At 36.9% G+C, this 15,848-nt stretch overlaps 1 protein-coding gene across 1 annotated transcript in view; it reads right to left on the bottom strand.

The window, feature by feature from the left end:
- The window catches only part of LOC131392818 (uncharacterized), a 40,027-nt gene that overhangs the window by 12,790 nt on the left and 11,389 nt on the right, over nt 1–15,848 (bottom strand). Inside the window, 1 exon segment of the mRNA XM_058523004.1 lies at nt 7,061–7,098. Coding sequence (XP_058378987.1) covers nt 7,061–7,098 — 38 coding nt within the window.

Raw genomic sequence — 15,848 nt, 5'->3', positions numbered from 1 at the left:
CATTCATGAACAAACAAATTTTCAAAAATCTCTTTCCATTTGAGCAGTTAAAAGTACAACTGAATCCTCTGGAGAGTTGCTACTCTGTCAGTGTCATTGGCTGCAAACAACTCTCCATACTGGATACAAGTCTCCCTTTACATTCGAGCTGGGGGAACATGTATCTAGCACCTATTATGTGTTACACAATGTACCAAGTTCTTTATTCACACTATTTCATTCAATTCTCATACAACCTCTGCTGGATATATACTGTCATACCAATTTATGGATTAGGAAACTGAGGCCAGAGATAATCGTCCAAGTTCACATAAGCAGGATGTCAGTGGTGGAGCCAGGTCAGCCTGACTCCAAAGCCCAGGCTTTTTGACAAGACCCTCTCACCATTAGAAAGGAAATGTGTCGACTCACAAAACTCACCTGTGATAATAAACTTTGTCCGTGGGCCAAATACTTTCATAATAATTACATATGTTATACTTGACTCCTTTATGTAAGTCCACATGTACACAAAGCCAAATACTAATACAATATTTGCACAATGTTGTCTATGCTGTCCTATACTATAAGAATCTGTTTTAAAATCTCTCCTAAGATTTCTACACCCAATCCCCATCACGTTCCTGTTTTTCCTAAACATTCCTAACTATTGCTGCAATTTAATTGCTTCTTGCCTTCCCTCTATTACCGTGAAAAATTCCACTCTTCTGATACCTGCCTGTGATGACAGGTTTTGTTCCATCACTGAGGAGTTTTGTGTAATAATTCCACAGTGATCAACTTGTATCAAAACTTTAGACTAATTTAGGTTCTCAGTTCTTCAAATTCTAGGGAAGTACGTTGGCCCTGAGACTCAAGAGACCAGGGTTCTGGTCCTGGTGCATTTTCCTCACAAGTTCTGTGGCTGAGAAATGAAGTAAATGAAAGGCATTGGCGCCTTATTTGTTTGAAAACAATGATGTAAATCAATTCAACATCCCTACCAGAGCTGAGGTGAGACCCAAATGAAACAAGATCTGAAAAGTGATTTGATTAAAAATGCTATGGAAATAAAGATTATAGTTATTATTATGGTCATTATTGTCATTATCATTATTATTAACAATTTATTTGTGATGATTGCATGCACCAACATGATATTTTGATCTCAAGGGACCCAACTTTGCCCTTACCAATAGGAATTTAGTATTTTGGGGATGCAATTAGATCCAGGGCAATTAAGCGTGAAGACTTTTTCCTTCATTTGCATTCCACTTTGCTCTAATATGCCTGAAATTCTCAAAGCCATAATCACAGGAAATGTGTCTTTCACAACCCAATTAATAGGCAATCATTGTTTTGTCTTATCCACTGCATTAACAGTGTTAAGAAAATCAAAGGGAACATTGGCTAAAGCCTAATAACATGCAGTCAGTACATGGAATTGCTTCACTTGTGTTGTCTGAACAAATGGCTCTTTTCCCTAATCAATAGCACGATCTCTTTGCAGTGCTAGTTTTCACGAGAATTTCAGCTTCAAACTGACATCTTTGCGGCTTACGCGGAAAGTTCAACTTGAAACCCCTGGCAGTGGGCCTTCAAGTCAGAAGGACTAGGGAGACGGCAGGATGCCTGTCCTCAAATCCTCCTACTGTCATGTGAGATCACTAAATGTCACCTGCCTGACCACACTGCTGAAGGTCACCATCTATGGATGACAATCAATGTTATGATGCCCATAGCATTGATGTAGTGGTGGGATAAAATGGGTTTGCTGAAAGACCATTTCTTCCATTTTACAAAATGGATGTTAAAGGCAATGTCCACTCTTTTACTTCACTTATCTCCTAAAGGACTCATGCATTGAAGTCCTTTTCTAATTTTATAGTGGGAAAAACATATACTATTTGAAAATTTGATGTGCTTCATTTCATCAGGTAATGAAAACTATTAATTCCACTACATTTTTGCTCCTACCTTTGAGCATAAAACTTTACTGTGAGCTTCTTGCTAGATAATCACAGATCTTTTTTATTCTGCTTTCCTTAGTGGTCTGGTCTTCTATTTCTATTTCATGGTCTGACTCTGCAGGCATACCTCAGAGACATTGCAGGTTCAGTTCCAGAACACAGCAATAAAGCAGTTATTGCACTAAAGCAAGTCACACAATTTTATTGGTTTCTCAGTGCATATAAAAGTTATGTTTACACTACGCTGTGGTCTGTTAAGTTTGCAATAGAATTATGTCTAAACAAAACAATGTACATACATTAATTAAAAAATACTTTATTGCTCAATAATGCTAACCATCATCTGAGCCTTCAGCAAGTCATAATCTTTTTCTTGGTGGAGGCTCTTGCCTCAGCGTTGATGGCTGCTGATTGATTAGGGTCGTGGTTGCTGAAGGTTGTGGTGGCTATAGAAATTTCTTAAAATAAGACAACAAAGTTTGCTGCATTGATTGACTCTTCCTTTCATGAAAAATTTCTCTGTAGCATGTGATGCTGTTTGATAGGATTTTACCCAGAGTAGAACTTCTTTCAAAATTAGAATCAGTCCTCTCAAACCCTGCCACTGCTTTATCAACTAAGTTTACATAATGTGCTAAGTCCTGTGTTGTTATTTTAACAATCTTCACAGCATCTTCACCAGGAGGAGATTCCAACTCAAGAAACCACTTTCTTTGCTTATCCATAAGAAGTAACTCCATTAAGGTTTTATCATGAGATTGCAGCAATTCAGTCACATCTTCAGGCTCCACTTCTAATTCTAGTTCTCTCGCTATTTCCATGTATCTGCAGTTACTTCCTCTACTGAAGTCTTGAGCCCCTCAAATTCATCCATAAGGATTGGAATCAACCTCTTCCAACTCCTGTTAATGTTGATATTTTGACCTCTTTCAATGGATCATGAATGTTTTTAACGGCATCTAGAATGATGAATCCTTTCTAGAAGGCTTTCAATTTACATTGCCCAGATACATCAGAGGAATCACTATCTAAGGCAGCTATAGTATTATGAAATGCGTTTCTTAAATAACAAGATTTGAAAGCAAAAATTACTCCTTGGTCCATGGTCTACAGAATGGATATTGTGTTAGCTGGCATGAAACAACATGAATCTCATTGTACATCTCCATCAGAGCTCTTGGGTGTCCACGTGCATTGTCAATGACCAATAATATTTTGAAAGGAATCTTTTTTTTCTGAGCTGTAGGTCTCAACAGTGGGCTTAAAATATTTAGTAACCCATGTTGTAAACAGATGTGCTGTCACCCAGGCTTTGTTATTCCATTTATGGAGCACAGGCAGAGTAGATTTAGCATAATTCTTAAGGGCCCAGGATTTTCAGAATGGTAAGTGAGAATTGGCTTCAATGTAAAGTCATCAGCTGCATTAGCCCCTGATGAGAGAGTCAGCCTGTCCTTTGAAGCTTTGAAGTCAGGCATTGAATTCTCCTTTCAGCTATGAGAGACTTAGATGGCATTTCTTCTAACATAAGGCTGTTTCATCGACATTGAAAATCTTTTGTTTAGTGTAGCTGCCTTCATTAATGATCTTAGCTACATCTTCTGGATAACTTGCTGCAGCTTCTACATCAGCACTTGCTGCTTCCCCTTGCACTTCTATGTTATGGAGATGGCTTCTTTCCTTAAACCTCATGACCCCACCTCTGCTAGCTTCACACTTTTCTTCTGCAGCTTCCTTAGCTCTCTCAGCTTTCATAGAATTGAAGAGAGTTAGGGCCTTGCTTTGGATTAGGCTTTGGCTTAAAGGAGTGTTTGTGGCTGTTTGATCTTCTACGCAAATCACTAAAACTTTCTCCATATCAGCACTAAGGTGTTTTGCTTTCTTATCTTTTGTGTGTTCACTGGAGTAGCACTTTTCATTTCCTTCAAGAAATTTTCCTTTGCAGTCACATTTGGCTAACTGGCACAAGAGGCCTAGCTTTCAGCCTATCTTGTCTTTCAACATGCCTTCCTCACTAAGCTTAATCATGTCTAGCTTTTGATTTAAAATGAGAGATGTACAACTCTTCCTTTCACTTGAACACTTAGATGCCACTGTAGGGTTGTTAGTCGGCCTAATTTCAATATTGCGTCTCAGGAAATGGGGAGGCCCAAGGAGATGGAGAGAGATGGGGGTTCAGTTGGTCATGGAGCAGTCAGAACACACAACATTCATTGATTAACTTCACAGTCGTATATGGACACTGTTCATGGAGCCCCAAAACAATTACAATAGTAACATCAAAGATCGCTGATCACAGATCAGTGAGGTCTAACTTGAATGTGACGTGAGAGGTGGGAGAATATATTTGCAAATCTAGCTCTGTGATACAGACACAAAACATGCAGAATTCAAAGAGACTGAAAGTGCTAGAACATAAGGTGAGGCTTTCTTTCCCCAAGCTATCTCTCAGAAAACAGAAATTGCCTCATTTTTCAGTCCTTCTACAACCTCTCATACTAAAAGATGCTCTTCTAATACTCTGTTGTGATCAAAAAATACTACTTGGACAAGATCTATACCTGAAATGAACTCAATTAATGCTAGTTCGGGGGCTAACACTGGTGAAAGAAAATAAAGAAATCTAACATGGATTTGGTAAATATTACTTGGGACTAAAGCTCTACAGTTTATGCTTATGTTGCATATTTATAGAATAACAGAATAAACAAAAAAATGATTTCCTTTTGTTTTATAAATGTATAATTGCCTCTTTAGATAAAATATCCCCTACATCATCCTAGGGGGATCACAAGTCAGGCACTCAGCCCTTGAGATGATCTAGAAAGTTGCTCTGAGGTAGATGTTTCAGATGCAGGTGAAGAGTCTGAACAAAATTTTTAATGACATGAGAGAGTGAAAAGAGCAACATTTCTCAACTGATATTTGTATTGATATAATTTTTAACTCTGTAGCTATAATACAGTTAAAAATTAAATATTATAAATGCATATTTGACTTTTATCTATATCACTATATATTAACACATTCAAGTTGCAAAACCTCCTCCTTTTTTTTACTTCCATATATTTCCATTGGAAAATGAGATATCACCTTAAATTCAGGGTAAGATTATTTGACATAATGCTTATTATATTCTAATCATTTTTACAAGCAGCGAACAATTAGCCTTAGAAATGGAAAGATTTTTCCAAATACTGTTTGTTCTAATGTGACCTTGTTCACTAGATGGTGATTAATACGTTTATCTATACCCCTGATTTCCTAAGAATTCCAATGGTGGTAATTTGAATTCTGGAGAATTGACATTTTTATCACTGACCATGTTGGTAATTTTTATATTTAATTTTGTTTAATATTCACAACATCTACTTGAGATTGTTGTTACATAGATGGAATGAATGGATGGAAATGTATCAAAATGTAAACAGTGATATGTGTCAATATAAAATTTTCATTTTTTGTTTATTTTCCTATTTTCCTATTTTTTAAACACTGGGCCAATATTATTTTTATAATTTTAGTAGAGCAATAATCAGTGAATCAAAATTTATTTGCTGAAGGATGACTATACAAAAAGTGTTAGGCTCAGAATCAAAGTCGATATTTTTCCCTGCACCACACTCTCCTAAAAAACATTTTTCAGGACCCTCATGAATTATATCTGTGTCACTATTATTCAATGTGATTGCTACAATTTACATTGAATATAAAGTCAGCTGGAAAAAAAGGACCAGAAAGTTGCTTTTCCAGTTATAAATTCATTGTTCATATGATCACAACCACTAAGGAAAGCAAAATATGTAATTTCTTTCATTTTTTCAATGTTTTATCAATTTTGTGAAAATTCTTTGGAAACTTTCATTTCAATGGATTTAGTAGGGTAGGAATGTCCTTGTGAGGTACTCTCCCTCATTCAGGCAAAATTTCATCTTTTAGGCTAATGAGGACTGAACAAATTTACTGGACTGAATTTAGTAAAAAAATAAACCTATCCTATGACATTCTTGAATATGGTCGCCCCAGTTAAATATTTTGATACTTGATGTTAATCATCCTCTGACCAAATGACAGGTTTAGCAATTTTTGTTCATTTTTTCCTCTTGGTTATTTTTAGAATCAAATAAACAAAATATCTAAACTTCATTACAAATCTTTCAATACAGAAGTACCAAGTGGACCTAATGTCCCCACCACTTAGGGACTCACAATTGTTCTAGCTAGTTAACTCTGTGTTAATGTCCTCCTTGCTAGGTCAGGTAGAGAACTGCCTCCAATGACCTGGGTGGAGTTAGAACACTTATCCACTAGACTAGAAACTTTTAGAATGTTGGGGCTTGTTCTATCTGTGTCTTGTTCACTGTTTTATCGCTAGCATCCAGCATAGAAACTGTCTTCACTGAATGCTTGCTAACATAGTAAATGAGCAGATGAAGATGTAAAACCATGCAGACTCTTTTCACGGGCTTTGGAGCTGAAACGGCTTATTGAGCTTACAAATTCCCTTAAACTGGCCCATCTTTAGGCAATACAACAAGAGATGTGATAGCATAAATTTTGACTGATCTCAGCCTACCTCTAAGAAGCTAGAGTAATAAGAAGTGAGATTTATTGATGTTATATAGTCATTTACTTTAAGAATTAGTTTTTTGCACTGCTATTAGGGATGAGATTAAAACCCATAATATAGGTTTTGCAGGTTATTGCAAACATATACTATGTTTTATCTCAAAATATAGAGAACTGGTAATTAACAAAAGTATCTCTCACTTAAAATACAGTCTGCAAGAAAAGTATCTTGAACCAATAACTTATACCAATGGTTTACAGACATGTCCTCAAAATATCTTAATTTCTAGCCTGAGTCTATCATTTTTTTGTGTCTGTATTCTAAGAGCAGAATTTCAATCCGCTTATAAGCAGGGAAGTGAACAAACCATTTACAAAGAAACTCTGTTTTCACATACAGTGATCAGTACCTACAAACTTGCTTTTCATATGCTGAGGCCAAGTATGTGGTACTCGGATAAGGGTGATCCTAAATTGTTTTTTCTGAAAAGCATCTATCAGTTTTTCATTACTAGGATACAAATAGGAAAAAAGTTACTTACCAGAGGGAGTTACTGTGAGCTTGATCCCTTCTCCAAACCTCTTGATCCAATGTGATCTATCACCCTGGTTACAGCTTCTACAAAAACAACCTCCTTCTAAGCTTCATGATGTAACTATCAGTGAAAAGACTGTGGGCTGGCAATTTTACTTCTGGATTCCTTTGGAAGTCCTTGAATGTACGTTTTGTGGCATTTGATATTTTATAATTTTCCCTCAGATAAATTGACTTAAATGTCTATTTTCCAGCAAGGCACTAATCATTGAAAAGCACTGATGGAAAAAGGACAGAATAAGAGCACAAAAAGAAGAGATCAGGCCCAACAGGTCAACCAACTACTTTTCTAAATTACTGGGAAAAGCGTTCAGAGAATGAGAATTTTTTTTTATTTCCAGGTGTTCAATTGTGTTGAGACTGCTGAGTGATTGCATCAAAGGAAAGGTGTTTTTGTTCTCACAAACACCAGACCTGCTTTGTTAGCAATTTGGGAATGTATTTATGAAAGGAAGAAACTCTTCAGTAACTGAAATGCAAATATGCTAACAAAAATATACTTGAGAAATGTGAACAAAGTTCTCCATTTTTAATAAAGCCACTTTTAACATTTGGCAATATGATTCTTTACCCAGCAATGCCAAATGAAAAAATAATTTCTATGATGAAATTACTTTTCCTGGAGTAAAAGAAGAAATTCATAGAATTCTATCTTCTATGAAATAATAGATTGCTTCTTTAAACTAAAATTTGAAATCATATCAAGTATGTTTTCTGACCACAATGGCATGAAATTAGAAATTGACTGCAATAAGAAAGCTGGGAAAGTCACATATGTGGAGACTAAACAACATGCTACTGAATAACTATTGAATCAATGAGGGAATCAAAGTAGAAATAAAAAAAATACCTAAAGACAAATTAAACTGAAACACAACATACCAAAATCTATGGGATGAAGCAAAAGCAGTAATAAGAGAAAATTTATGGCAAGAAAATTCTCAAATAAATACTCTATCATTACACCTGAAGGATCTAGAAAAAGAGGAACAAGTGAAGTCCTGTATCAGTAGAAGGAAGGAAATAATAAAAATCAAGGTGGAAATAATGAAATAGAGACAAAAAAGACAACTGAAATTTCACAATGTTATAAACTATCATGATCTCAATTAAAAAATAAAATAACTGTGACAGATCTTACTGAGAACTCTCATTGGTTCTAAAGGAAACCTCCCTGCCCCATCCCTGACTCCACAGAACAAGGGCTGCCACTGAATCTCTGGTTCTGATTCATGACCCCTTGGAGTTTCCATTCTGACTAGCCACTGGCAATGCCAACCCCATGGATTTTCCTTGTGTCTTTCGTTCGGGTTTGTAGGTTGACTTTTCTCCTTTCTTGTCTTTTCATTGGTGTTGTGTCCAGAGTCAATCTTTTCAAGTGTCTCTGACTTCTTTTTTCAGATGGAGACACCAGAATAAGACTATCTCAGGATGAACTCTCTTTTACCAGAACATCCGCCAGAACAATACACACAAGTTGCAAGCTGTCTGGGGTTCCCCTAGAGAATGCCATTGTTCACTGATACGAACCAAAAGAAGGGGAGCCCCTGAAACGAGTCATTTATGGCTTAAGCCCAACCCCTTCTTACAGACAGATAAGAAAGATAACAGAGCTTTTACCTGATCATCAATAATGTTGTTAAGTCTGATGAAACCAGCTACTACTGTACTTGCTGGGATCTCATAATGTCACCGAGTCCGAAGGGACCTGTAAGAAAACTTTCTCTATTACTAACCCTCAACTCCTTTCACGCTTGAGCAACCACAACAGATTCTTTAATGCTCTTAATCATCGGTTCATAGGCTGTTGGGACAGGAAGCGTGCTTAGGACATATATATGACATCACATATCAATGTCTCCGCTTCAAATGAGGAAGCTGGGGCCCGGAGATGGCGAGTCCAAAGCTAGTTAACCACAGAGGTAGGGCTACACCCTACCTCATTTCAGATTCTCAGTCTAGTGCCATTTCCTGCCTCTCTTGTGGTCAGTGTTGAAATTCTTTTAGAAAAATTGCGTTTCTCTCAAAAGGAAGCTTTAACACCTGTGTCTTATCTTCATAAGTGTTACTCTCAGAACCCAATCAGGTCTGATACGTAGACAAAGTGTGTGACTGCCACACTGTTGAGAAGGGATACAGGTCAGCAGGGGATGGACCCCCAGCTCCGTCTACCTCCCTGTTGTTTCCCACGGCTGTCTACTCCCCTCATTCCTCTAGCTGCCTATCTGTTCTGAAATCCCCAATAATTGAAATAGTTTCCCTGGCATACACTTCAAACACATGGGCATGTGGGAGGTGGAGATTGGTTTCTTCATGAACATATTTGTAAATTCTTTGCCAGTTACAGAATGACCTGCCAAACTAAGGCCCAAATTCCCTGCTTTTCGCTGTGATACCTGGGACCAATCCTAACTGGATGGTCACGCACTTAGTTCCAAGTTTGGTAACCTGACCCGCTTTCTGCCTTGTTAGAGAGACTCAGGACCTTTTCATGTCCAAGGTCTTACCAGCCGCACCTTGAAAATACCAATAACGGTAATAACAACAGAATCTATACCATTACGTTACAGCTAAATCCCTGTCTTCTTGGATGTCTAACAAGTAGCCAGAAAAAATTATTGACACCAATCCCACTCCCTCACCCCAATCCCCACAGTTTGTATTATTTTTCTCCCCAAATTTCCCTAACTCAGTAAAGGGCAAAGGAGTATTGTGTCATTTAACACAATAGCAATAATGTTTTGTCAAGAAGATGGTGTTTCCTTGAACTTCCATGTCTTTTGCTTCCTCTGATATTAAGAGGAGGGGATGAGTAAACCCAGCTATTCTTTAGGCATTTCCCGTGATATGAGATCTGAAAGGAGGAGACAGGAGACCCTGGGAACTGGGGTTTCATCTGCCAGAAGGTGAACCACGATCCGGACCAAATCCCATGGGACACCGCCTGAGTCTAGAATTGGCTGTTATGACAGAGCCCCCAAGCAAAACTCTTAGATCCGACACAGAGAACTCCCACTCCTCTCTCCAACTCAATGCAAGTTTAGAAACTCTATTTTCCAGCTTACATGTGCAGAGTAGTCAGCAAAGCTCATGACAGAAATAGACACTTAATCAAAATTATAATTATAATTCTGAACTGCACACCACAAATATTTCCATGGATACTTTAATCTCCTAGTAAAACTCAAGGACAAGTGAAAAGAAGCTAAATTGTGGGATCTAGTTGTATATTTGGATTAAACCTCACCCAGTCCTCATAGGTTCTTTTGCTAGGTGCTTGCACTGACTGCTCATTGTTTTTTAGAATAGGCAAATAGACCATTTCACCTACTTTAAATTTATCTTGATATTTCCTGTGATTCTCAGAAAGCAACGTCCAATACCTTATACTTGACTATTTGAGATACAGATTCTCTACATTATATAGATCTGGAAGAGAACCAGAAATGTCCCTGCCACACACATCTTTCCAACACCCAAGAGTGTGAAGTAGTTAAAAAAAACAGGGTTTGGAATCCTGTGAACTTGAACTCAAATCACTGCTCAGTTTGAACTCCTTGACTCTCAGTTTCCTTCTTTGCCTTTTAACAGTAATAACCATATATAGGTGAAACTGAAGAGAGATAAATGTGTGGATGGTGCCTAATTCATAGCAGACCCCATCTTTATGAATTTCCTGCCCTTTCACTACCAGAAAACACAGAGCCCTGGCTTGTGGTCTTGGAGCAGGGAGAAAGAAGTGGGGAGGAGATTCAGAGCTAAGGTAGAATGTTTATTTCCCAAGAGAGATTTTTCCACATGCAAGTGCCTTTCATGCATACCTGTTCAGAACAGACAAACAAACACTTCTTATTTTCAAACAAGAAACAAGTGCTTCATCAAACATGTTTGCCTGTGGGCGCTGTATAAAGTAAGAAGTATCTGAATTGTACATAGTGGCATGTTAAGTACCCAATGTGCAAAAGAAGCCCTAAGAGACTAGAAGATCATCAAGTTCAGAGTGAAGACAGATGGTAAAATTGCTAAGGGGAAGAACCTGCTTGAAAGTGAAGTGACCTGGCCTCTCCCACACCTGCCCCGAGTTTTTATAAACCTGTCAAGTCAGACTTCCAATAATCCATTGTATTGTATAGAAATGTATCTGATATCATCTAAGTGATGGGTGAAATCAACATCATGGCGGACTGTGAAAGCCAGTGGCTCACAGATAGTATGTAATTTTATCTCTTGCATGTCAGGTCATATGTTCTTTTCGCTTTAAGACAGCTCTGGCCTTCTCTCTTATCAGAAGTCTCTGTAATCTTCTCATGTGCCAGGTTTAATTAAAAGCATCAAATATCTAGAAGACATGGTATTCTAAAAGATACTGCTAAGACTAATGTCAAAGAGTATACTGCCTGTGTTTTCTTCTAGGAGTTTTATGGTTTCAAGACTTACATTTGAGTCTTTAATCCACTTTGAGTTAATTTTTGTGTATGGTGTAAGATAATGGCCTACTTTCATTCCTCTGCACGTGGCTGTCCACAATTTTCTCAACACCATTTATTAAAGAGACTTTCCTTTTTCCATTGTTTGTTCTTGGCTCTTTTGTTGAAGATTAGCTGTCCATAGACGTGTGGGTTTATTCTTGGGCTCTCAATTCTGTTCTATTGATCTGTGAGTCTGTTTTTCAGCAAGTATCATGCTGTTTTGATTCCTATTGCTTTGTAGTATATTTTGAATTCAGGGAGTGTGATACCTCCAGTTTTGTTCTTTTTTCTCAGGATTGCTTTGGCTCTTTGGGGTCTTTGTTGTTTCATATAAATTTTAGGATTTTTTCTTCCATTTCCATGGAAAATGTCATTGGGATTTTGGTAGGGAGAGCACTGAATCTGTGGGTTGCTTTAGGTAATATGAACATTTTAACTATGTTAATTCTTCCAATACATGAGCGCAGAATATCTTTCCATTTCTTTGTGCCTTCTTTGATTTCTTTCAACAATGTCTTATAGTTTTCAGTGTGCAGGTCTTTCACCTCCTTGGTTAAGCTTATTCCTAGGTATTTTATTCTTTTTTTGTGGTTGTAAACTAAATTATATTCTTTATTTTTTTATTTTTATTTTTTGCTGAGGAAGATTCACCTTGACCTAACATCTATTGCCAATCTTCCTCTATTTTTTGTATGTGGGTTGCTGCCACAACATTGCTGCTGATGAATGGTTTAGGTCCATGCCCAGAAACTGAATCCAGGCCACCAAAGCAGAATGTGCCAAACCTAACCACTAGGCCATGGAGCTGGCCCCAGTACCATGCTGTTTTGATTACTGTAGCTTTGTAGTATATTTTGAAGTCAGGGATTGTGATGCCTCCTGCTTTGTTCTTTTTTCTTGGGATTGCTTTAGCTATTCAAGGTCTTTTGTTGCCTCATATGAATGTTAGGATTCTTTGTTCTATTTCCATGAAGAATGTCATGGGGATTCTGATTGGGATTGCATTGAATCTGTAGATTGCTTTAGGTAGTATGGACATTTTAACTATGTTTATTCTTCCAATCCAAGAGCACAGAATATCTTTCCATTTCTTTATGTCATCAGTGATTTCTTTCAATGATGTCTTATAGTTTTCATTGTATAGGTCTTTCACCTCCTTGATTAAATTTATTCCTAGATATTTTATTCTTTTTGTTGCCGTTGTAAATGGGATTGTATTCTTGAGTTCTCTTTCTGTTAGTTCGCATTAGAGTAGAGAAATGCAACTGATATTTGTAAGTTGATTTTTTACCCTCAACTTTGCTGTAGTTGTTGATTGTTTCTAATAGTTTTCCAATGGATTCTTTAGGGTTTTCTATATATAAAATCATGTCATCTGCAAACAGCAAGAGTTTCACTTCTTCCTTGCCAATTTGGATACCATTTATTTCTTTTTCTTGCTTAATTGCTCTGGCCAAAACCTCCAGTACTGTGTTGAATAAGAGTGGCAAGAATGGTTACCCTTGTCTTGTTCCTGTTCTCAGAGGAATGGCTTTCAGATTTACCCCATTGAGTATGATATTGCCTGTGGGTTTGTCATATGTGGCTTTTATTATGTTGAGGTTCTTTCCTTCTATACCCATTTTATTGAGATTTTTTTTATCACAAATGGATGTTGTGTCTTGTCAAATGCTTTTTCAACATCTAGTGAGGTGATCATGTGGTTTTTATTCCTCATTTTATTAATGCAGTGTATCACATTGATTGATTTTCAGATGTCAAACCATCCCTGCATCCATGAAATAAATCCCACTTGATCGTGATGTATGATCCTTTTGATGTATTGCTGTATTCGGTTTGCCAATTTTCTGTTGAGGATTTTTGCATCTATGTTCATCAGTGATATTGGCCTATAATTTTCCTTCTTCATGTTGTCCCTGTCTGGCTTTGGGATTGGGGTGATGTTGGCCTCATAAAATGTGTTAGGAAGTGTTCCATCTTCTTTAACTTTTTGAAATAGTTTGAGAAGGATAGGTATTAAATCTTCTTTGAAAGTTTGGTATAATTCTCCAGAGAAGCCATCTGATCCTGGATTTTTGTTTTATGGGTGGTTTCTGATTATTGTTTCAATCTCTTTGCTTGTGATTTGTCTACTCTGATTCTCTATTTCTTCTTGGTTCCATTTTGGGAGGTTGTATAGTCTAAGAATTTATCCATTTCTTCTAGATAGTCTAACTTATTGGCTTATAGTTTTCCATAGTATTCTCTTATAATCCTCTGTATTTCTGTAGTATCATTGTAATTTCTCTTTCATTTCTAATTTTATTTATTTGAGCCTTCTCTCTTTTTTTCTTAGTGAGTCTGGCTAAAGGTGTGTCAATTTTGTTTATCTTCTTAAAGAAACAGGTCTTAGTTTCGTTGATCCTCTCAACTGTTTTTTTTTTTTTTGTTTCAATTTCATTTATTTCTGCTCTAATTTTTATTATTTCCCTCCTTTTGCTGACTTTGGGCTTTGTTTGTTCTTCTTTTTATAATTCTGTTAGGTGTAGTTTAAGATTGCGTATTTGAGATTTTTCTTGTTTGTTAAGTTGTGCCTGTATTGCTATGAATTTCCTTGTTAGGACCGCTTTTGCTGAATCCCATGTGAGTTCGTATGGTGTATTTTCATTTTCATTTGTCTCTGGATATTTTTTTATTTCTCTTTTAATTTCTTCAATGATCCATTTGTTGTTCAGTATCACGTTGTTTAATCTCCTCATGTTTGTCACTTTCCCAGCTTTTTTCTTGTAGTTGATTTCTAGTTTCATAGCATTACGGTTGGAAAAGATGCTTGATATGTTTTCAGTCTATCTTTGAGAATATTCTGTGTGCACTTGAGAAGAATGTGCATTCTGCTGATTTTGGATGGAGTGTTCTATATATATCTATTAGGTCCATCTGGTCTAGGGCTTCATTTAGTTCCACTATTTCGTTGTTGACTTTCTCTCTGGATGATCTATCCATTGATGAAAGTGGGGTGTTAAGTTCCCCTACTATTATTGTGTTGCTGTTAATGTCTCCTTTTTGGGCAATTAATAGTTGCTTTTTGTACTTTGGTGCTCCTGTGTTAGGTGCATTTATATTTATAAGTGTTATGTCCTTTTAGTGGAGTATCCCTTTTATCATTATATACTGCCCCTCTTTGTCTCTCATTGCTTTTTTTATCTTGAATTCTACTCTGCCTGATATTAGTATGGTAACACCTGCTTTCTTTTGTTAGCCGTTAGCTTGGAGTTTTGTCTTCCATCTCTTCCCTCTGAGCCTGTGTTTGTCTTTACGCTGAGATGTGTTTCCCAGAGGCAGCATATTGTTGGGTATTGTTTTTTTAATCCATCCAGCCACTCTGTGCCTTTTGATTGACGAATTCAATCCATTTACATTTAGAGTGATTATTGATATATAAGGGCTTCATGCTGCCTTTTTATCCCTTGTTTTCTGGTTGTTCTGTATTTCCCTTTTTTGTCACCCCATATATTTCAGAGTACCAATTCAGTCTGGTGGCTCTCTATGATGGTTTTCTCTTTATTCATTTGGGTCTCTGTTCTGATTTTTTGTTTAGTGATTACTATGATGTTTGTATAAAAGATATCATAAATGAGATAGTCCATTTTCCGACAGCCTCTTATTCCCTTAGTCCAAGGGAGTTCCATCTCTTTCCTCTTCCCCTTCTAAGCTGTTGTTGTCACAACTCATTCCATTTGTGTTGTGAGTCTGTGGTTAAAATGAAGTGATTATATTTATGTTTGATATTTTCCTTTCCTTTATCTTTAGAGTTATAGTTAAGTGTTTCCTAATCTGTTCTGATAGAGAGTTTCAATTTTCTGATTTTGCCTGCCTGTTTATCTCCTTGCTCAAAGCTTTGTAACCCCTTTCTTCTTGTTTTTTCAGGTATTAGGGCCTTCTTGATCATATCTTGTAGAGGGGATCTCGTGGCTGTGAACTCCTCCAGCTTTTTTTCATCTGGGAAAGTTTTTATTTCTCCATCATATCTGAAGGATATTTTTGCTTGCTAGACTATTCTTTGCTCAAAGTTTTTGTCTTTCAGAATTTTGAATATATCATTCCACTCTCTCTTAGCCTGTAAGGTTTCTGCTGAGAAATCCACTGAAAGCCTGATAGGGTTTCCTTTGTAGTTTATTCTCTTCTGCCTTGCTGCCCTTAATATTTTTTCTTTGTCGCTGACTTTTGTCATTTTTACTAATATATGCCTTGGAGAAGGTCTTTTTACATTGATGTAATTAGAAGTTC

This window comes from Diceros bicornis, chromosome 3 (assembly GCF_020826845.1).
Source record: "Diceros bicornis minor isolate mBicDic1 chromosome 3, mDicBic1.mat.cur, whole genome shotgun sequence".
Lineage (NCBI taxonomy): Eukaryota > Metazoa > Chordata > Mammalia > Perissodactyla > Rhinocerotidae > Diceros > Diceros bicornis.
This window is presented reverse-complemented; position numbering and strand designations above follow the sequence as displayed.